A 21,716-nucleotide genomic window follows, 5' to 3' on the forward strand; every position below is an offset into this window, starting at 1 on the left:
TGCACATAATCAAGAATCCCTTGAGTTGTGTGCTTCGCAGTCTTGAAACGGACTTTAGTCTGTTTACCAAGAACACAATACTTGCAAAAATCGAGCTTACAGCTTTTGACACCATGCAACAAGTTTCTCTTGTGTAATTCTGCCATACCACGTTCACTAAGATGAGCAAGGCGCATATGCCACAATTTTGTCGTATCATCACAGGACTCAACAGAGTGAACTCCACCTGCAACGGTACTCCCTAACAATCTGTAGATATTCCCTGCAGTCATCTTGCCTTTCATCACAGTCAATGCTCCTTTAACAATCCGAATGGTTTCCCTATCCTCGTCAGCCTTAGGGATAAAACCATTCTTGTGCAAAGTGCCCAAGGAAATCAAATTCTTCTTCAAGTCTGGGATATGTCGAACACCACTCAACGTCCGAACGGAGCCATCGTGCATCTTAATTCTGACATCACCAATACCAACAATATTGCAACATCGATCATCACCCAAATAAACCGAACCAGAATTAACCGGCCTGTATGTCGAAAACCATTCCCTATTTGGCGTGATGTGATAAGAACATCCAGAATCAAGAATCCAAGCATCCGTCAATTGTGTCGTTGAAATAGAAAGCATATCACCCTCACTGCAATCAGAAGTATCATCCTCGACCACGTTCACAGACTTGGATGAGCCATCACGCTTCTCATCGGTCTGCTTTTTCAACTTCGGACAGTCTCGCTTCATATGTCCCGCCTCCTTGCACTTGTAACAGTGAATCGCCTTCTTATCCCTGGATTTGGATCTGGAATTCCGCTTCCCGGACCCTGCCTTCTCTGGCTTCCGTCCACGATCTCGATTACCCTTGACATATAAGCTATCGGCTTGAGAGCTTTCCCCTGCATTCTGCTTCCGCTGGTTGTGAGCCAACAAGGCTGCAGTAATCTCCTCAACGTTGATAGTCTCTTTCCCATATGTAAGAGTAGTCACCATGTGTTCGTAAGAGGAAGGCAACGAACACAACAGAATCATCGCTCTGTCTTCATCCTCAATTTTCACATCAAGCCGAGCCAGATCAGAAACGATTTGATTGAAGACATTCACGTGTTGCGCCAAATCGTGATCGTCCTGCATCTTCAGCCCATACAGCCGCTGCGTCAGATACAGTTTTGTCGTTAAGGATTTTGACATAAACTGACTTTCCAACTTCCTCCAAATTTCGTCTGGAGACGATAGATGCATGACGTGATACATGACCTCGTCCGCCAAGCATAATCGTATGGTTCCTGCCGCTCGCTGCTGCAATTCTTCCCAATCTTCCTCATCCATCGACGCCGGCTTTGTAGGTCGCAAAGCCTTCAAGATCCCTTGCTGCGCCAATAGATCCTTCACCCTCGTTTGCCATAATCCGAAGTTACCCTGACCATCGAATTTCGCGACTTCGAATTTTGCTCCTGACATCTGATACCAATTGTTGACGAAAACGGGTAAAGAAAACGAAAGAACACGAGAATTTTACGAGGTTCGGCAATGTGCTTACGTCCTCGGTGCCTAGGCGGCGCTAGAAGTTTTATTCAATGATCTTTTAGGTCTAGGTTACATCTCTATTTATAATAGAAAACCCTGGTACATAATTACAAAATCAACCCTGTACCGTACCGCGGGGGCTGCGCCCCCACACCCCCAACCCACATAATTCGTAACCCCACAACGAGACTTTTTATGAGCCATACATAACACCAACAAATCTCAAACCACTCGCATTTACTATCGGGACACAGATTTGAAAAATAAAAAATGAATAAACCAAACAGTGATTGATTGAAGCAAAAGGGTTTTACGTTTAAAGTGAAACCAGGAACATGGCGATTCCAATAAAGTTGAGCTACATTAGCTATATGTCTTGATATGATACTTGTTCCTGTAGTAGATGTACACTTGGCTCTTTCATTTTATTCAACAAACATACATATACGTAGCGAGAATCACGGCCCCAATTAAGAAAATCCAGGTTTTAATCATGTTTTGTCAGCATGCAATGATCGTGTCTTGGTACAAGAAGATCATGATTTGCCTAATCATCCAGCTAATTACCATTTTCTCTAAACACCTGTCTCCCACTATGTCTCTTCCACGTGATTTCAAGGTTGCATACATACACACACGTATAGTCGAGTAGCAAAGGGTCTAACATCTCTTAGTTGACATGCATAGATTTAAGTCGTGATCAATTGAGCAAAGGAAGTTCAGCAACCCACGTGCAGTTAACCTGAGCCACGGCTCTTGCCACTTTAATTTCATTTTTCCATTTCTATTGTATACATAATTAATTATTGGTTATCGATTTATTCAATGAAACGAGGAGTTAGGTTTCTTTAATATAGTAGACTAAAAAATTCTCTTAAATAACATTTAAAGCAGTAAATATAACAAACTAGATGGAAGAGAAAACAGTAAGTCGGTGAATGGGCTTAGGTATATCGAAAAGGATATTGAGTATTAAATTCTCCCACCCTTGTTTAAGTCCTACTTAACGGCCACAGCCACAGCCACTGGCCAGTAGCTCAGTGCCATCAAAACCGCACAACTAAAACCATTTGCTATTGCTTGGAGGACCAGACTCATGCTGTAAAATTATAAAATAATAATAATAATCACCCACAGTAATACTTAGGGATATCAACGGGTCTAGTTTAATCTATTTTTTTAGTATAACCATCGATATTTAATCTATTGATCGATTAATTTAAATATCAGGGACTACAGAGGTAAGGGAATCTTCTAACCCCAATTTACTCCATTCGCAATTATCAAAATTCAAACACTGACATTGTTTAAAGAATCTAGTGTCTCATCCTACTAGACCAACTAATTATTGATGAGTTGAATCAACTTTTTAATTGATTTAAACTCAATATGAGAATTATATTCTTCATCTCACATTTGATTCGATCACATTCAAGAGTTTAAATTTTAATTCAAATTTTAGGATAATAATTTTCACACAATCTAATTTAAATATAAATATTTTTAATTTTTATTCAATAGAATAATGACCTAGTTGACCTTATTACTAAAAGGCTAACAGTAAGAGATTGTGCCTCACTTATTGAGAAGTCTGTCATCGGACTTCAAGAATGACAAGCTAGAGTGTTTTCTTATGCTGACCGGCTTCAGCTAATTCAGTACGTCATTTATAACATGCAGAATTATTGGAGCAATCAGCTATTGTTACCTGATGTCGTGATTAAAAGGATTAATCAACTTTGTTACATGTTCTTTTGGAAGTATGAAGATAAGTCAGCGACAGAGACAAGAGTATGCTGGGCTTTCATTTGCAATCTCGAATCTGATGGAGGTCTTGACCTCACAGATCGAAAGGTTTGGAATCATGCGTGTTTTATTGACCTAATTAGGAAAATGTTATTGAATGTTGAGTCTATTTGGTGGCTTGATTGCATGCATATATTGTGAAACAGAACTCCTTTTAACAGATTACGTGTTTCCAAAATTGTAGTTGAACATGGAGACGTCTTTTACAGCTTCAAACTAAAGAAAGTATGATCCATGGTTTGTTGGGGACTCCATTTTTTCCACACGCCTAATATGGAATGAACTGAGAGTACATAGAGCTAAAGTTTATTGGGATAGGCTCGTTTGGCGTTCGAGTCATGTCTCCAAATACTTTGTTATAGCTTGGGTGACAAATCTAGATAAGTTGTCTACCAAAGCTCATTTTATTTCTTTTGGCTTGCCTATTGATGGTTCATGTGAAATTTGTTTGAATGCTTTAGAGTCGAAGGATCACTTATTTTTCACTTGTTGCTTCACTAAGGCTGTTTGGGCTGGTGTTCTGAGTTTGTGTCATCAGTCCAGACTCGTTCTTGACGGGGGCGATGAGTTGCTCTGGGCATATCAAAAGTTAAAAGGGAGGTCTTTACTGTCTGCTTTGCTTCGCCTAGCATTTATGTTGCGTTGGTTTGGAGAAAACGGAATATTAGACACTTCAAGGGGGTCTCTTCCTTCGAGGACAACTTGTTTGATCAAATTAAGAAGGCGATTCGACTGCAATTTAACGGTTTGAAGGTTAATTTAGGGGGCAGTTGATAGTTCCCTTTGTATAGAGTGGGGGCTAACCATTTTAACTTGGTTTTTATCGAGTGTTCATACAGTTTTTGTATACGGGGTTTATATGGTTTGTTCGACGTGTTGTTGATATTCCGGGGTTAGTTTGAAAAAAATATAAATTCATCCCAAAAAAATGATCTAATTTAAATATATAAAAAGGTATCATAATATATAAAAGTATCAATTATATTATTATTCTTGAATCGATCTGATCAAATAATTGTTACTCAAAATCGAACTTAATTCAACCTTATCCTCCACAAATTACAACTTAATCTGACCCAAATCTCAACTTTAAGAAGAAGAAAATGCCTCATACACTATAAGGCCGAAACTCAAATTCGAGTCAAATTATTATGCTTAATTGCAAGCAAATAAAAATTGTAACAGTAAATAAAGAATAAAAAATTTGATGAAACTGGTATTATTCGATAAAAGTTTTGAGTTTGGGTTTTGTGTACGTATAAAAATAACTTAATAAGAGTTTGTTCTTTGGGATGAAATTTAACCTAATTTGATTATAAATTAAACTTTTTTTAATAAGTTAAGGTAATTACAAAGTAGTATTTCTTCTAAATACTTTTAATTATTTGATAATGAATGCTCAATCACCCTGCCGTAGTTGCTGGTGCTCGAACTTGTAACTTCTAAAAAATCATCAAATCCTTTAATAAGATAAGTTGATTCGTGCATAAATTAAACTTAATTATCTATTAGAATTCGAATTAATCTAAAATATAAGATAATAAATTAAATGTATGCAAATGAATAATAGTTGTATGGAATTGGAAGTTCACTCTATTTTTGGGCAATTTCCCATTTAGAAAGCTACAAAAACCACGCGGTTGCAATTTTCAGTTTTCGAAAAATACACTCTCTTTAACGTGTAGCATGTGCCTATGTTTTTATTGGCTATGTTACAATTAGCTATTATATTTTTTAAATAAAATTAAAAATTCAAATACTAGTATTGTAAATAAAAAATAATTTAATTTTATAACAAATATTATTTAAATTAAAGTAATTAATTAATGATTTAAAAACTGATGATTGTACTAAAAATACATTATTAATTGTTCAGCTCAACTTTTTTAAAATATAAATTATTATTAAAAATTAATTGTTCATATATTAATCTAAAAATTATTGCAACATGTTTTATGATTAAAGACATACGTATGTTCTAGTTTAAGCAATTGAAAGGAAAAGCTATTGGATTATTGGAGTGGGTTTTAATAATTTATTTTTCACTCATCATAATATTCTACCTCTTTTTTTTCTATTTTTATTTCATAAAGTAAAGCTGTCATATATGTGATTATTTAAATATTGAAATAAAAAAATTAATCTTATTAAGTTAGACCATATCATAAAAATAATAATTTTTATATTAAATATTTAATTTTAAATAAAAAAATTAATCTTATTAAGTTAGACCATATCATAAAAATAATAAATTTTATATTAAATATTTAATTTTATTGTATTTTTGAAATTTTAAATATAAAGTTATGTAGAAAATAAATTATTAACATAACGTTGAAACTCTAGCCGTTCTCTCTCTCCCTTCTCTCATTCTATTTTGTCTCTATAGATCAAATTAATTTATTCTTTTTTTATTTTCTTTAACCGGCAACGCCACCTATTTTGATGTTGGTTGTTGACCGTCGGTTGTCTTTTCTTTTTGTTTCTTTTTTAATTTTTTAATAGGAATAATTATGTCTTTGTGACACAATTATCTTTGTTTTTGTGATATGTTTATCTCAGTCTTTGTGGTATTTTTATTTGCCTTTGTGACACGTTTTTCTTTGTCTTTTGATAGTTTTCGATCGGTTGGCCGTTGTTTTCGTTTTTTTTTTCTCAGGATTGAATTTGACATCACCACAACTGATCAAGATGACGTTTATATTTTATCATATTGATCTCCCTTGCTTTGGACCTTTAAATTGATTTGGATGTGTTTTGCATTTATTCGCTTGACTCTGATTTACGATTTGTCGATGGTCTTTCAGTAGCTTCATCCCCTTTTGTGGTTAGTTTGCACATGCAGTCAGATTTGTTCGTAAATTTATTTTGTTCGAGCTTTTTGATTATGTTTTTTAACATTTTTTTCTTTGATCCTTGTGTGATTTAAGTGGCTAGTTGATCTTCATTGTAATTATGAATATTTTTTATTTTTAATAAAACTAGCCGATTCTATAAAAAAAATGTAAAACCTTAATTAAATTGAAATAACATTTCTCCTTAAAAAAGAGCTGACTTTTTTGTTTTTGGTCCCTAAGTGGTAGTTAATTTTAGTTGCAAGTTAAACGGTGGCCTCCTGCCCAAAAAATTCTATAAAATGGCCCTTCCCCTCCCCCGATCTCCATCACTAAACTCCCTCACATTAAGCAGCTCATATTTTCAAACCTCTAGGAAAAATGGTTCTTGCCTGTGTTTTATTCATGGCTTTACTTTCAATGGTCTCAGCTGTTCATGGATATGGCGGTGGTTGGACCAATGCTCATGCTACCTTCTACGGTGGCAGCGATGCTTCAGGAACAATGGGTATGCACCCAAAAAAAACGAAGCGAATCTACAACAATGGGCCGGTGTGGTTTATTCGACTAATTTTGTCTTCTCCTTTTCTTTTGCAGGTGGAGCTTGTGGTTATGGAAATTTGTACAGTCAGGGTTATGGGACCAACACCGCCGCTTTGAGCACTGCTCTGTTCAACAATGGGCTCAGCTGTGGTTCGTGCTACGAGATCAAGTGTGTCAATGACGGCAAATGGTGCTTGCCCGGTTCTATTTTGGTTACGGCCACCAATTTCTGCCCTCCCAACAATGCCGGCGGCTGGTGCAACCCTCCTCTGCAACACTTCGATCTTTCTCAGCCTGTCTTTCAACACATTGCTCAATACAGAGCTGGGATTGTCCCTGTTTCTTACAGAAGGTGAGTTTTCAAATTTTCAACTCATCTCGTCACTTCTAAAAGACTTCAACTTCATCCGATGAGGGGGGTTTTCAATTTTGTTCCTTTTGTTTTGTAGGGTACCATGCAGACGAAAGGGAGGCATAAGGTTCACAATCAATGGCCATTCCTACTTCAACCTAGTCCTCATCACCAACGTCGGCGGCGCCGGCGACGTACACGCTGTGACCATCAAGGGTTCTAGGACCGGCTGGCAACCCATGTCCAGAAACTGGGGTCAAAACTGGCAGAGCAACAATTATCTCAACGGGCAAAGCCTCTCATTTAAGGTCACAACGAGTGATGGCCGTACTGTGGTCTCCTACAATGTTGCCCCGGCTGGCTGGTCCTTTGGCCAGACCTTCTCCGGCGGCCAATTCCGCTAGATGAAAAGAAAAAAAACCTTTCTTCTTTAATCAAATACTATCCCCATATACCATCCAAAGTAGTATTAGCTAGTAGACTATACCATGTTAATGTGACCATTAAAAGAGTCATTTTTTCTTCTGCTGTTTATAATGCACAGGGGACTTGGGCAGAGGTGAACTTTTACCACCCGCCGCTAAGCATTGTTTAGGCTTGTAAGGTCCACCACTTTGAGCAGCTTTGGCTGAGATTGTTATTTGGCTTTCATTTGTATTAAAAGAGTCAATTAGTAGCATTTTTTGGGAGCTGCAGAATATGGCAATTGGGTCACTTAAACGTCCAATTTAAGCTCATGTCTTTCAGCCTAAACCCTAAACCATAATTGTGAGACTTGGGAGGGCATAGCAAAAAACCTTGCAAGGTGATAGATAATTTTTGGTGCGTATCTAGAAGAGAATCAGAAAATTTCAATGGCAAAGTTTAAGGGCCTGTCCTTCTTCTTGAAAGTTTAAAATCTTCGTCTGCTCCACTGTCTGGTTACATTCTCATTACCATACTATTTTCTTGGCATTTTCTAGGGAAAGCGACGTGCATCAAACCCGTTCACGAAAAAATCTACGTGTCCAGGCTGCAAAGCCATCAAACCTCATGTTTCAAGCTGCATTAAATCACAGGCATTAACAAATTCGAATTCAAAATTTGTAATTTTGGAAACTGAAAATGAATATGAATAATAATATGCTTAAAGTATAAAAAAAACCCTAAACCATGTTGTTGTTGTTTCGTTTTAAGTTGTAATAAATTTACGTAAACGATCCCGATTATAGGGTGTTATTTTATTGAGTCTTCCGATTATTAAAATTTATAAAATGGTCATTCGATTATAGAATGTTGTTTTGTTGAGTCAACTATTAAAATTTACAAAATGGTCATCCGACTATTCATATGTTCCAGACTCATCCTAACATTAGTTTGAGTTGGACATTAACATGCGAACTGAGATATGACAATATTTTGAGATTATGGGATCAAATTTTATCATAACTTAATAAATAGGTTAATGATCAGCTCATACTACAATCATTTTTTAATAGAAAAGGACGAGTTTGAAATATATGAATAGTCGAGTGACCATTTTATAACTTTTAATAGTCAGAGGACTCAACAAAGTAATACCCTAACGGTCGTTTGAGCTAGACGTTAACATGCAGACTGAGATATGACAATGTTTTGAGATTCTGTGATCAAATTTTATCATGTCCCAATTAATAGGTTAAGACCATCTTAAACTACAGTAAATTTTTTAATAAAAAAATGATGAGTTTGAAACATATAAATAACCGAGTAATTATTTTACAACTTTTAATAGTTGGGGGACTCAATAAAACAATATCCTATAGTTGAGGGATCATTTTATAATTTTTAATTGTTGAGAGATTTAATAAAATATCACTCCATAGTTGTTATGTATGGCTCATAAAAAGTCTCGTTGTGGGGTTACGAATTATGTGGGTTGGGGGTGTGGGGGCGCAGCCCCCGCGGTACGGTACAGGGTTGATTTTGTAATTATGTACCAGGGTTTTCTATTATAAATAGAGATGTAACCTAGACCTAAAATATCATTGAATAAAACTTCTAGCGCCGCCTAGGCACCGAGGACGTAAGCACATTGCCGAACCTCGTAAAATTCTCGTGTTCTTTCGTTTTCTTTACCCGTTTTCGTCAACAATTGGTATCAGATGTCAGGAGCAAAATTCGAAGTCGCGAAATTCGATGGTCAGGGTAACTTCGGATTATGGCAAACGAGGGTGAAGGATCTATTGGCGCAGCAAGGGATCTTGAAGGCTTTGCGACCTACAAAGCCGGCGTCGATGGATGAGGAAGATTGGGAAGAATTGCAGCAGCGAGCGGCAGGAACCATAAGATTATGCTTGGCGGACGAGGTCATGTATCACGTCATGCATCTATCGTCTCCAGACGAAATTTGGAGGAAGTTGGAAAGTCAGTTTATGTCCAAATCCTTAACGACAAAACTGTATCTGAAGCAGCGGCTGTATGGGCTGAAGATGCAGGACGATCACGATTTGGCGCAACACGTGAATGTCTTCAATCAAATCGTTTCTGATCTGGCTCGGCTTGATGTGAAAATTGAAGATGAAGACAGAGCGATGATTCTGTTGTGTTCGTTGCCTTCCTCTTACGAACACATGGTGACTACTCTTACATATGGGAAAGACTATCAACGTTGAGGAGATTACTGCAGCCTTGTTGGCTCACAACCAGCGGAAGCAGAATGCAGGGGAAAGCTCTCAAGCCGATAGCTTATATGTCAAGGGTAATCGAGATCGTGGACGGAAGCCAGAGAAGGCAGGGTCCGGGAAGCGGAATTCCAGATCCAAATCCAGGGATAAGAAGACGATTCACTGTTACAAGTGCAAGGAGGCGGGACATATGAAGCGAGACTGTCCGAAGTTGAAAAAGCATACCGATGAGAAGCGTGATGGCTCATCCAAGTCTGTGAACGTGGTCGAGGATGATACTTCTGATTGCAGTGAGGGTGATATGCTTTCTATTTCAACGACACAATTGACGGATGCTTGGATTCTTGATTCTGGATGTTCTTATCACATCACGCCAAATAGAGAATGGTTTTCGACATACAGGCCGGTTAATTCTGGTTCGGTTTATTTGGGTGATGATCGATGTTGCAATATTGTTGGTATTGGTGATGTCAGAATTAAGATGCACGATGGCTCCGTTCGGACGTTGAGTGGTGTTCGACATATCCCAGACTTGAAGAAGAATTTGATTTCCTTGGGCACTTTGCACAAGAATGGTTTTATCCCTAAGGCTGACGAGGATAGGGAAACCATTCGGATTGTTAAAGGAGCATTGACTGTGATGAAAGGCAAGATGACTGCAGGGAATATCTACAGATTGTTAGGGAGTACCGTTGCAGGTGGAGTTCACTCTGTTGAGTCCTGTGATGATACGACAAAATTGTGGCATATGCGCCTTGCTCATCTTAGTGAACGTGGTATGGCAGAATTACACAAGAGAAACTTGTTGCATGGTGTTAAAAGCTGTAAGCTCGATTTTTGCAAGTATTGTGTTCTTGGTAAACAGACTAAAGTCCGTTTCAAGACTGCGAAGCACACAACTCAAGGGATTCTTGATTATGTGCATTCTGATGTATGGGGGCCTTCCACGACATCGTCTTTGGGTGGATCTAGGTACTATGTTACTTTTATTGATGATTTTTCACGGAAAGTTTGGGTGTATTTTTTGAAACAGAAATCTGAAGTTTTTGAGAAGTTCAAGCTGTGGAAAGCTGAGGTAGAAAACCAAACAGGACAAAAAATCAAGTGTTTGCGGTCTGATAATGGTATGGAGTACACAGATTCACAGTTCCTACAATTCTGTAAGGAGCATGGGATTCAGAGGCATTTTACAGTGCGCAAGACACCACAACAGAATGGTGTTGCGGAACGAATGAACAGGTCGTTGAATGAAAGAGCCAAATGTTTGCGGTTGAATGTGGGGCTTCCCAAACACTTCTGGGCTGAGGCTGTTAACATGGCGTGTTACCTTATCAACAGATCGCCAAGGGCATCGCTGGCTGGGAAAGTTGCAGAAGAGGTATGGACTGGTCATGATGTTAGTTTTGATAACTTACGGATTTTTGGTTGTCCTGCTTATGTGCATGTACCTGCTGATGAGAGATCCAAACTTGATGCAAAATCGAAGGAGTGTATTTTTCTGGGTTACAAGAAAGGTGTCAAAGGATTCAAGTTCTGGGATCCAGTTGCGAAGAAAGTTGTGATTAGTAGAGATGTCGTTTTTGATGAACAGTCTATGTTGCAGCAGAAGCAAGACACGACAGTGGTAGATTTCGAGCAGTTTCCAGTTGAGAAACCAGAAACTTCTCAACCGACTTCTGGTGGTTCCACTACGGATGATTTGCAGGATTATAGTCTCGCCAGAGACAGGGTGAGACGGACGAATATAAAGCCTCCGAACAGATTGGGTTTTGAAGACTTGGTATCTTTTGCACTTACTGTTAGCAGTGATGATCCAGTTACTTTTCATGATGCCGTTACTAGTCAGGAAAACGACAAGTGGATGGCAGCCATGGTTGAGGAGATGGAGTCTTTGAATCACAATCGCACATGGGAGTTAGTTCCCCTTCCTGAGGGTAAGAAGCCGATTGGTTGCAAATGGGTGTATAAGAAGAAACCAGCAGTAACAGAAAAAGAGGGGGAGAAGTTCAAGGCTCGTTTGGTAGCGAATGGTTTTTCACAGCAGAAAGGAGTTGATTATGATGAAATCTTTTCTCCTGTGGTCAGGCACACTTCAATCCGAGCAGTACTTGCATTGGTGGCTAGTTGGGATTTGCATTTAGAGCAGATGGATGTTAAAACTGCTTTTTTGCATGGTGATTTAGAGCAGATCTACATGCGGCAACCTGAAGGTTTCACTCAACCTGGAAACGAGCATTTAGTTTGCAGATTGAAGAAATCTTTGTACGGGTTAAAACAGTCTCCGAGACAGTGGTATAAACGGTTTGACTCCTATATGATCAAGATTGGCTACAACCGATGTGAGTATGATTGTTGTGTCTATGTTAAGAGCCTTGATGATGGTTCTTTTATTTTTCTATTACTGTATGTTGATGATATGTTGATTGCTGCGAAGAACATGGATGATGTTATCGGTTTGAAAACTTTATTGAGTCAGGAATTTGATATGAAAGATTTAGGTGCTGCAAAGAAAATTCTTGGAATGGAAATTTGTAGGGACAGAGACTCAAGGAAACTGCGGCTATCTCAACGGGGTTATGTTGAGAAAATGCTAGAAAGGTTTGCGATGAGCAGCGCGAAACCAGTTAGCACTCCATTGACGAATCACTTTAAGTTCTCATCAGAACAGTGCCCTAAGACAAATAAGGAAGCTGAAAATATGGCAAAGGTTCCGTATTCTAATGCTGTTGGCTGCTTGATGTATGCGATGGTATGTACTCGTCCTGATTTAGCTCATGTTGTTAGTCAAGTTTGTAAGTACATGTCTAAACCTGGTAAGCAACATTGGGATGCAGTCAAGTGGATCTTTCGGTACTTAAAGGGTACTGTGGGACATGGAATTGTTTTTGGGAGTCAGCGGGATAATCCTTTGGTTGTAGGATATGTGGATTCAGATTATGCAGGTGACTTGGATAATAGAAGATCTACGACAGGGTATGTGTTTACTCTTGGTGGAGGGCCTATTTGCTGGAAGTCTACTGTTCAATCTGTCGTGGCACTATCTACAACTGAAGCTGAATACATGGCAGCGGCTGAAGCTGCAAAAGAAGCTTTATGGCTTACTGGTTTAGTGAAGGAGTTGGGTGTTCAACAAGGTGGAGTTCAGTTGCTTTGTGATAATCAAAGTGCTATTCACTTGGCTAAGAATCAGGTGTATCGTGCTAGAACTAAACATATTGATGTAAGGTTCCACAAGATCAGAGAGTTGGTTGCATCTGGAGAAGTTTTGTTTCAGAAGGTACATACTGATGAGAATGCCGTTGATATGTTCACCAAGCCAGTTACGACAGACAAGTTCAAGCATTGTTTGGACTTGTTGAATGTTTCGAGTTGTTAAAGAAGCAAGGTAACCCAACCCACATTGAAATTTCCAAGGGGCAGGATATTTGCCAAGGTGGAGATTTGTTATGTATGGCTCATAAAAAGTCTCGTTGTGGGGTTACGAATTATGTGGGTTGGGGGTGTGGGGGCGCAGCCCCCGCGGTACGGTACAGGGTTGATTTTGTAATTATGTACCAGGGTTTTCTATTATAAATAGAGATGTAACCTAGACCTAAAATATCATTGAATAAAACTTCTAGCGCCGCCTAGGCACCGAGGACGTAAGCACATTGCCGAACCTCGTAAAATTCTCGTGTTCTTTCGTTTTCTTTACCCGTTTTCGTCAACAATAGTCAAATGATTATTTGTATACTTTACTTAAAAAATAATCACTTAAAGTAAATATATATACATATATAATTTAAATACTTTTTTTTGTTAGAAATAATAACTTTAAGTACTTAATGTTATATATAATATTTTTAGAATTTATTTTAATTAAAAAATAATTTAAATACTTCAAATAGAAAAGAGTCAAAAGACATAATTTAAGGTCTATTTTTAGGTTAAACCATGGTAATATGAGAACAAAAATTACGAATAACAGAAGAAATTAGTGTTTGTGTGTTGGACTTTGATGGGGAAATGGATGGCGTTTCATATCGGTGTTTGTTTGTCAATTGTCTCTTTCACCAGAGATTTGCTTCCAATGTTCAAATCTTCTTCATAACGTGACTCACGAGAAAGAGAATCCAGGAATTATTAAATATGTTTTTCTATAGTGATTTTCATTAAATCTGGAGCATCATATTACTGTGAATTTAACACGACAAAAAGTAAGATGCCATGCAGCCCCATACGGTCGAGAGAGCTAAGAAGGAAGCTGATGAGCTTTTGAAGGTGATTGAAAGGTAAACTCCGGTGCATTCTGAGGGTGACCTGACATATAATCTCGAGCCATGTGAAAAATTATTGCTTTATTTTCTCTCTACTAGTTATTCTTCAGACCGTATTTACTGCTGTTTGGTTTTCCTACTGTTACACTTCCTTGTCTGAGTGTCCCCGTCTTGCCATTTTATGGGCCAACCATACCATACGGTTTACGATACTATTTAAGAAAACATTTATGCTTCTGGTCCTGTGTTGGCTTGGCTTGTTTCGATTAGGACCATTGCATTGCATAGTGTAGCGTGCCCTCTTTTTCCTGGGGACAAATTACATATATTGTTACTGTCTTTAACATGTTTTCATTTTTTTTTGTTGGTTTTGATTTACAATCAATGTTTGTTGCTACGTGTTTTATTTACAGCTTAAGCTTGACATCGAGGAGGAGAAGGCGGTGATCGCCATTAGTAAACTCTAGTAATCAAAAGGGGAAGATAAAAAGAAAATCTACTACTAAATTTATATATTAGTATACAGAAATTGTGGTGCCTCGTTTGACTGTTGTCAGCAGTTCATCAACTACTAAGGCATAGGTTGTCCAGTCGAGCTATACATCTCATCCACCGAGCCCCGGTTTTCACTTGCCAATGAAACCATGGTATCGAGCCATCCCATATCCTGCTTAGATGATGAGATGAATGATAGCATCACTCTTCTGCATCTCAGTTTAGTTGCTGTAAAAGACAATAAAATTTTCAATTGAGAGAGAGAGAGAGAGAGAGAGAATGCATAGTAGGACCAACGGCTATAATGGCTCGTCGAACATGGTAACAGCACAAGGACCAGAAGTGGAAGCCCAACTGCCTTGGTTTGCATCGTATCCGGTTCTCGGACCTGCTAGAACTCCATTCACATGATAATCTACAGGAGCTTCCTGAAAATTCATCTCTGCCGCCGTTGGGAATTTGTGATCATTCAGTATGCTAAGATCGTATGAGAAGGGGCATTGCCCACCTAGTTGCAAATCGTTAAGGATGCCATTGTCTTGTCCAGAACTCGATAGTTCAGAACTTTTAGGAGTGCTGAAGTAACCCGAATAACTACCAAACGAGGAACTTGCCGAACACTCCACATCCCTGGTAATTAAGAAATCAACATCATAATACATTATGGAAGACCTTAAACATCAACTTTAAGATTTCTAGAAACTCGACTCGCCTATGGGGTATCAAATTTGAGTCCTCTGGCAATGCCATGGGTCTACTGTCATTGTTAGGCATCCATGCAAGAGATTGGAGCTGTTGCTCAATGCCCATTCTTAAGGGTACACGCATTTCATTTTGGAACTGCAAGAAAAGGATGGTTAAGATATTACGTTCCAGTGACTTTCAAAGAGCAACACGAGCAGGAAATTTTTTCAAGCCCGTCACACATTCTTACCTGACTTGTGCATTCTAAGGGTAAAAGCTGCTGCTTTCCTAAATTTTCTTGCGCAAAGAAGGTAGATAAGGTCGAGTGTCGAGTTAAAACCCCATCACTTTTGGCTCAGTTTAACTAAGCAAACTACAACATATGCTCCCTGGTGGAGCATTCTATCACTTGTCATAAAAGATATAGGCATACCTTATGGGCTCGAATTTGATTTAGAGATTCTTTCAGTGAACTTTCCATTTGCCCCAAATGATTAACATTGTTGATCTTGTCCATGTCAGTCCAACAACTGAGCAGCCAATATTATTGTTAGCACAAGACCACGATAGTACATTCAAGGTTATCACTAACGAAAAGCCAAATTAAAGCTTGACATTAAAAACTATGTAGATCTTCACCTCAGTCTCCTCTGTATTTCAGAAAGCCGGGTCTGCAATAACCTTGCTTGGTTGGACAGGTCCTGCCCATAGCCATCACGGATACACAAAAAGCTTTTTAGAATAATGAACACCATGGTCTAGCAATTTTAAATTATGATCATAGGTTAATGTAATGGCTCATGGCTCATCATGCATGCATACCTCTATTGTTTGCGAACTGTGGAAAAAAGAAAGCAGAAAAGAACACGAAAGGTCATAGGCCTATCAGAATCTCCTGTAATAATTTTAAAAAAAACTACTACGAGCAATTTTCCCAACGAGAAGAAGATTGATATATACCTTGTACCAAGAAATTCATGAATATTTACATCATGGTCCAACTTCTTGAACGTTTTCTTCAGTGCCTAGACTCTCGAAGAGAAAACAAATTATGCAACTGATAAGGGTGATTACTTGTTCGAGACGAACAAACGGAAGATGGTAACATTGATAAAGGATAGATAAACGTATGAAAGAACTTACTTCAAGGCTTTCAAACTTCCTGTTCCAAGTAAAACAGAAAAGAAAATGTGGGTCAATTCTAATTCGATAAGTAAACCATTTAACTCTTAAAGTATGGACATCAGTAATCTGATTTTTCAAACTCAAAAATTTGAACCGCACCTTTTGGCCCGTTCCTGCGGAGTTAGTTGAGCAAACTTTTCAATGGTCTCCTCAATGCTGTTGAATCCACATCGCAAAATAAAAAATATGAACATTGATACGGAGGGATAATAGTCTTCTACATAAATCTAACAAACCAAACTGCTTTGACACAAATTCGTATATGAAAACCAAATCAAAATATTTCCTTGACATCGGTACCATGTATTATGGGTCTGCATTGCTCCCTTCATTTGATAATGTCTCATAGAATACCTCAGCACAAATTGCACCTATCATGTGACTCTCAAATCCACTACTAATAACATCACTTAGAGGTGATTTTGTGCATATGAACACTTCTCAATAACATCAAAAATTCCAAGTTCCCAAATGCAACTCAGGAGAAACTACAACCTGTTTGCCACTTTTGAAAATGGCATTTGTTATCAAATTCTCATAATTAAAACCCCCTAATGCATCAACATATATCAATGACATATATTTGGATATTGATGGTGCTTCCTCTAAATGCACTATACTAGCCCAATTCAATGCTTAATCAATCCTCTTTAAAGCTAAAGTATGGGCAAAAAATTGACAAATAAAAACGGCAAACTACATGCTAAAGGCAGAACAAAGAATGGCCTACTTGCGCTTCCCAATGCATAGGGAAGGTTTGTTAGTTGGGGAGAACATAAGGAGGATAATTTCTACATCACATAGGATAGAAAGCTCATTAGCCTTCTTCATTATCCCATGCTTCCTTTTGGCATAAGTCGCCTGGCGGCCATTTGTGTTCTCTAGTTTCTTTATCTTTAGCTTAACCCTTCCCATCCTGCATATTCAAATACACACAATTCGGTATTGAAAGCACAATATAAACACTTTCTTTGGCATAATTAGAAATGGGGTTATCAAGAAATCTCCAGAAAAACAAAATAAAACCGAGTTTAAGATCCATTTGAACATGAAATCTTTCTCCATTGTTGCTTTCTGGATTTCCTTGCAACAATCAAAAGACAGGGTGAAGTACATGAAACAAGGCGTATACCCAAATGAGCAAAATCAAACGAGGAGTTGAAAGTGCATAATCCAAACGTGTTAAGGAGGGGGAGAGGTTGATTATTAAGCCAAATAAGAGAACACCAAAGGGCACAGAGAGATATGATAGAGAGGGAAAAAGGAAACGATAAGAGAGAAAGGGGAAGGTAGATGGAGAAAGAGTAGCGTGGTGTGAAAATGACAAAGCATAGAATAGAATTGCATTTACACGACCGGGTGAGCGGCAAAAGCGGTCGTGGGAAACGAGCTCGAGAATAGGTGGGTTAGTCAATACAACCGATAAACCAACAACTCTCCGCAAACCCCAAACCCAAAAACCGTACTTTGCGCCACAACAACTCACCAAAATCGAACCTTTCAACTTCACATTTGTTTGGACAAAACTACTACCGTCTTCACTCTTCACTAGTTCACCACGTTACTGTGTCATCTTTTTGCATGTCTATAGTATGGTTTGTTGGTTTTGTGATTTAAAATTATTTTGTTAGGTATCTTTAGATTAAAAGAGATTTTAGTGTTTTTAGAATTTTTTTATTAAGTAGAGAGAGATTATATTTTTAAGATAAATGTCGACATCTAAATTTATATAACATGAGATAATAAAAGCATCTCTAACCATTCTTTTATTAATCTTGGCTAAATACCAGACATTATCTGTTTAAATAACACTCTCAACCATTTGATATGGTGCTCGAACTCATAATCTTAAAAAATAACAATAATTACTTTACTACTAAGTCACTCGATTTGTGCTTTGTAACCACTTTGCTTCTTCTAAACAAACTTGTTTGAAAGACCAAATTTGTATTGTGAAGTTTACTTGTTCCATAACTAAGGACTTTATCTAAAGTTTCTTATTGGAAATTGGATATTTGATCAATCACTTTAGGAGACAAACTCTGTAAAGAGAACTAAATGAAAACCTACATCTTAAATTCTACAAAACAAAAATATTTTAAATATCTATTTTAATATTATAGTATTAAACTTATTAAGTGATTTCAATAATAAATAAAAATGTTATTCTTTTTAAATATTACAACTTCGACTAATTATAATTGTTGAGCGCAACAACTGCACACGTTCTATCAATAGGTTAAAAAATCTTCTGAACATGTTTAGTTTTATTTTTGACTAAAACTTTAATTGTATTATTTAAAGGGGCTCTATTGTGTCATAAAATATGTCTTTGACACGTGAGAAATAGAAAATATCAATTGATTTGTGTAAATGATTATGAAAACACCAAGGAAAGAGTCAACAGTCGATTTTTAAAGCTGACATTCTTTGATGATCTCTTCTTATTTTTTAGGTAGTAATACCTTTCATTTCATTTCCCGTGCGTGTACTCATAAAGCTTTTGGTTTTAGAACCTTTATTTTCAGCTGTTGTTTGACCAGGCATCGTTGATAAACAGACAAGCTTTCGATGCATGAAAGCGTTGCTCTAATTTCTCCGTTAAGCTAAATGATGATGGCAGAGATTAGTATTCAGCAGTACAATATGATAAGACAGTTTTAAAGGCACGCAAATTCTCTGTTTGCATGAACCTTGTCGTGTTCTTCCTCCCTCCCTGTTGTTTCTGTTGTAACTGTGCCAATCATCTGTAACAATAGATTTCTTGGCAACCATGAAAACTTTTGTTATCTCTTTCATTGGGCCTTTATGAGTATATTTTTCCCACTGCTGCTTTTGTTTTTGCGTGTCAGGAGAATCTTTGTATAGTGCGAGCCATGGACGGGCATGGGGAAACACAGCACATACACATACTCAAAAATTATTGTTGCCTCCACGGCGGGAACTGTCAACCATAAAGCAAACAATTGTATGAATACATTTAGTTCACATCTTTGCTCTCTTTTCAGCAAGGTTGAAATGTGTGTGTGAAGACTAAACAGTCCCTATGGTACAACACTTCAGCCTTAAGGGCCCAGTGGTAATTAAGGCACTATCATTTTTATGTCATTTCCCAAGGATTAATATCAACATCTATTTACTGAGCCTTAGCTACACAGCCAAATGCCATCAATGAAGTGTCACAACACTGTATTTGACTCAAATTCGAACTCGAATATAGACTCGTTTTTGGAACAAACAAACAATAAGACACACCTTTGGTTTTATTTTTACAAAGGATGCCATAACACAGTTCACATTTCCTAGTCAATGTCACCTGAAAATTAAAGGAGGAAAGGTACAATCACTTGTTCAGTGAGGAAGAGGGGGAGAGAGAGAAGATAGAGTCTAAATACTGTAGCAAATAAGTTATATAGCTATTCAAAAACAACTCTCCAGGTACAGACAATTCCCCTTATGTTTAGTAAAGCTGTGTCCTCTCTTCATCGATCAATGAAACAAGATCTCATACAAAATCAAACCCCACGTCTTTTCTATTACAACCCTCTCAGTCTAGTTGTAAAAACAATTAGTAAATAATAAGCTAGAAGAAAGACAAGGGAAAACAAACCTATAATTACTAAATGTAGAATTAATTTATTGACAATGATTCAGTTTCTTATCTTTTAAAGCTCTCTCTGTGTTTCAGAAATGCTTACTGATCGTTAAAAGACATAGGGAAGTCCAACTCTCTCCCTTTTATCCCTCTTTTCCATGTTTTGGATAATCAATTAATCACATATCAGTCACTGAAAAATAACAATTTTATTTTTAAAATCCCAAATAAATAATTATTTAAAGAAATAGGTCCTAAAAATTATTTAGAAGAATAACACCTAAATCGTCCACATAATACGACCTCACGGCCTGCAAATCACGTGTTAAGTCATCGCACCATTCAAAAATTATATTATAATAAATAATTATAATAATAATAAGTAATAATATTAATTATTAAATATAATAAATAATTAAAATATAATAATATATCAATATAATAATTAAAATAGAAATTTATAAAAAAATAATTATGATATATTTTGTAAAATTTGAAATAATGAAAATTTTATATTATAATAAATAAATAAACTATTAATAATTAATAATATTAATTATAAAATATAATAAATAATTAAAATATAATAATATATAAATATAGTAATTAAAATAGATATTTTATAAAAAATAATTATAATATATTTTGTAAAATTGAAATAATGAAAAATTATATTATAATAAATGATTGTAATAATAATAATTCATAATATTAATTATCAAATAGAATAAATAATTAAAATATAATAATATATAAATATAGTAATCAAAATAGATATTTTATATAAAAAAAATTATAATATATTTTGAAAATTTTGAAATTTAAATTTGAATTAAAACAATTTCACATCTTACAGAACGTGTAGTACTGGGAGTTCTGTGTTTTCAGTATCTCGCGTCTTTTAGGAACTAAGTTGTATTTAAAATTGTGCTTCCCCAAGTGCAAGAAGGTCTATAAATTAGGTTCTCTACTCCTTTTTATCACCACACCGGGTATATGGGATACATATATTTAAATATTCAAAGATTTCATATCATGGCGGTGAGTCTATTAAGACATGATCGAAGTCACGTATTTGATTATTGAAGGCAGAATGATGAGGTAAATTAATTAATATTATTTTAATTTTTCACTATTTATTTATTTATTTAGTTTATTTGTTTTGGTATTTAAATAATTTAAATATTTATATTTTTGTAAGTATATAAATGTGTATTAGAGTATCATATAAATCATGTGACACCGCCCGATGCAGATATTATTAAGTATTTACATTTAGCGGGTTTTGGATATATCAATAGTATAATTGGTGACGGTGTGAAGTTGCATCCTCCACTTATCAATGCGTTGGTGAAAAGATGGAGACCGAATATGCACATGTTTCATTTACCGTGTGGGGAGACAACTATTATCTTGCAATATGTTGAATTTCATATGGGATTGCCTATTGATAAAGTAGCTATTTATGGTGTTACAGGTGCCCCTAAAAACGTATGTGAGATATTGCTCGGAATTGATCCACCTAACGATGCACGCTATGTGGAAAAATAAAAATTAATTTTTTGATGAAAATTTTACAAACCTACCCTAAAATGCGGAGCATGAAGTTAAATAGGTAAATATAAATGTTTTATCTATGAATATTTACTAATGCTTCAATTTCTTTATTTATTTTTTTTTAAAAATTAAGTAGTTATATTATTTTATTAATTTTTAAGTGATTTGTTCGTGCGCATATACTATAAGTTATTGGGAGATTTTAATGCCAGATAAATCACGAAATAAGGTACATTTAATGTCGTTGAAT

At 36.4% G+C, this 21,716-nt stretch overlaps 2 protein-coding genes across 2 annotated transcripts; one reads left to right on the forward strand and one right to left on the reverse strand.

The window, feature by feature from the left end:
- Positions 1-6,497: 6,497 nt before the first annotated feature.
- LOC120211165 (expansin-A10-like) lies at positions 6,498-7,571 on the forward strand. Its single transcript, XM_039209773.1, has 3 exons — positions 6,498-6,662; positions 6,752-7,049; positions 7,147-7,571. Exons 1-3 carry the CDS (start codon positions 6,536-6,538, stop codon positions 7,451-7,453), a joined length of 732 nt encoding a protein of 243 aa, XP_039065704.1. The 5' UTR covers positions 6,498-6,535; the 3' UTR covers positions 7,454-7,571.
- A 7,039-nt stretch (positions 7,572-14,610) lies between these two features.
- LOC120211157 (agamous-like MADS-box protein AGL30) lies at positions 14,611-17,574 on the reverse strand. The gene is made up of 12 exons (XM_039209768.1): positions 17,447-17,574; positions 17,045-17,230; positions 16,414-16,470; positions 16,273-16,291; positions 16,090-16,154; positions 15,952-15,967; positions 15,769-15,830; positions 15,565-15,659; positions 15,380-15,429; positions 15,158-15,285; positions 14,727-15,075; positions 14,611-14,676 (listed from the first exon to the last, which is right to left on the reverse strand). The coding sequence occupies exons 2-11, from the start codon at positions 17,227-17,229 to the stop codon at positions 14,745-14,747; spliced, it is 1,008 nt and encodes a 335-aa protein (XP_039065699.1). The 5' UTR covers position 17,230; positions 17,447-17,574; the 3' UTR covers positions 14,611-14,676; positions 14,727-14,744.
- Positions 17,575-21,716: the final 4,142 nt, after the last annotated feature.

Source organism: Hibiscus syriacus, unplaced genomic scaffold, assembly GCF_006381635.1.
Source record: "Hibiscus syriacus cultivar Baekdansim isolate YM2019G1 unplaced genomic scaffold, ASM638163v2 tig00109960_pilon, whole genome shotgun sequence".
In the NCBI taxonomy this organism is placed as follows: Eukaryota; Viridiplantae; Streptophyta; class Magnoliopsida; order Malvales; family Malvaceae; genus Hibiscus; species Hibiscus syriacus.

Excerpts from the sequence above, each read along its gene's own strand:
- LOC120211165 (XM_039209773.1), top strand. The coding sequence starts at position 6,536 with ATGGTTCTTGCCTGTGTTTTATTCATGGCTTTACTTTCAATGGTCTCA. Across the intron at positions 6,663-6,751 it reads CGATGCTTCAGGAACAATGG|GTGGAGCTTGTGGTTATGGA; the intron begins GTATGCACCCAA and ends TTTCTTTTGCAG. Across the intron at positions 7,050-7,146 it reads GTCCCTGTTTCTTACAGAAG|GGTACCATGCAGACGAAAGG; the intron begins GTGAGTTTTCAA and ends TTTGTTTTGTAG.
- LOC120211157 (XM_039209768.1), bottom strand. The coding sequence starts at position 17,229 with ATGGGAAGGGTTAAGCTAAAGATAAAGAAACTAGAGAACACAAATGGC. Across the intron at positions 15,430-15,564 it reads AAATCAAATTCGAGCCCATA|AAGAAAATTTAGGAAAGCAG; the intron begins AGGTATGCCTAT and ends CCTTCTTTGCGC. Across the intron at positions 15,286-15,379 it reads CCTTAGAATGCACAAGTCAG|TTCCAAAATGAAATGCGTGT; the intron begins GTAAGAATGTGT and ends CTTTTCTTGCAG.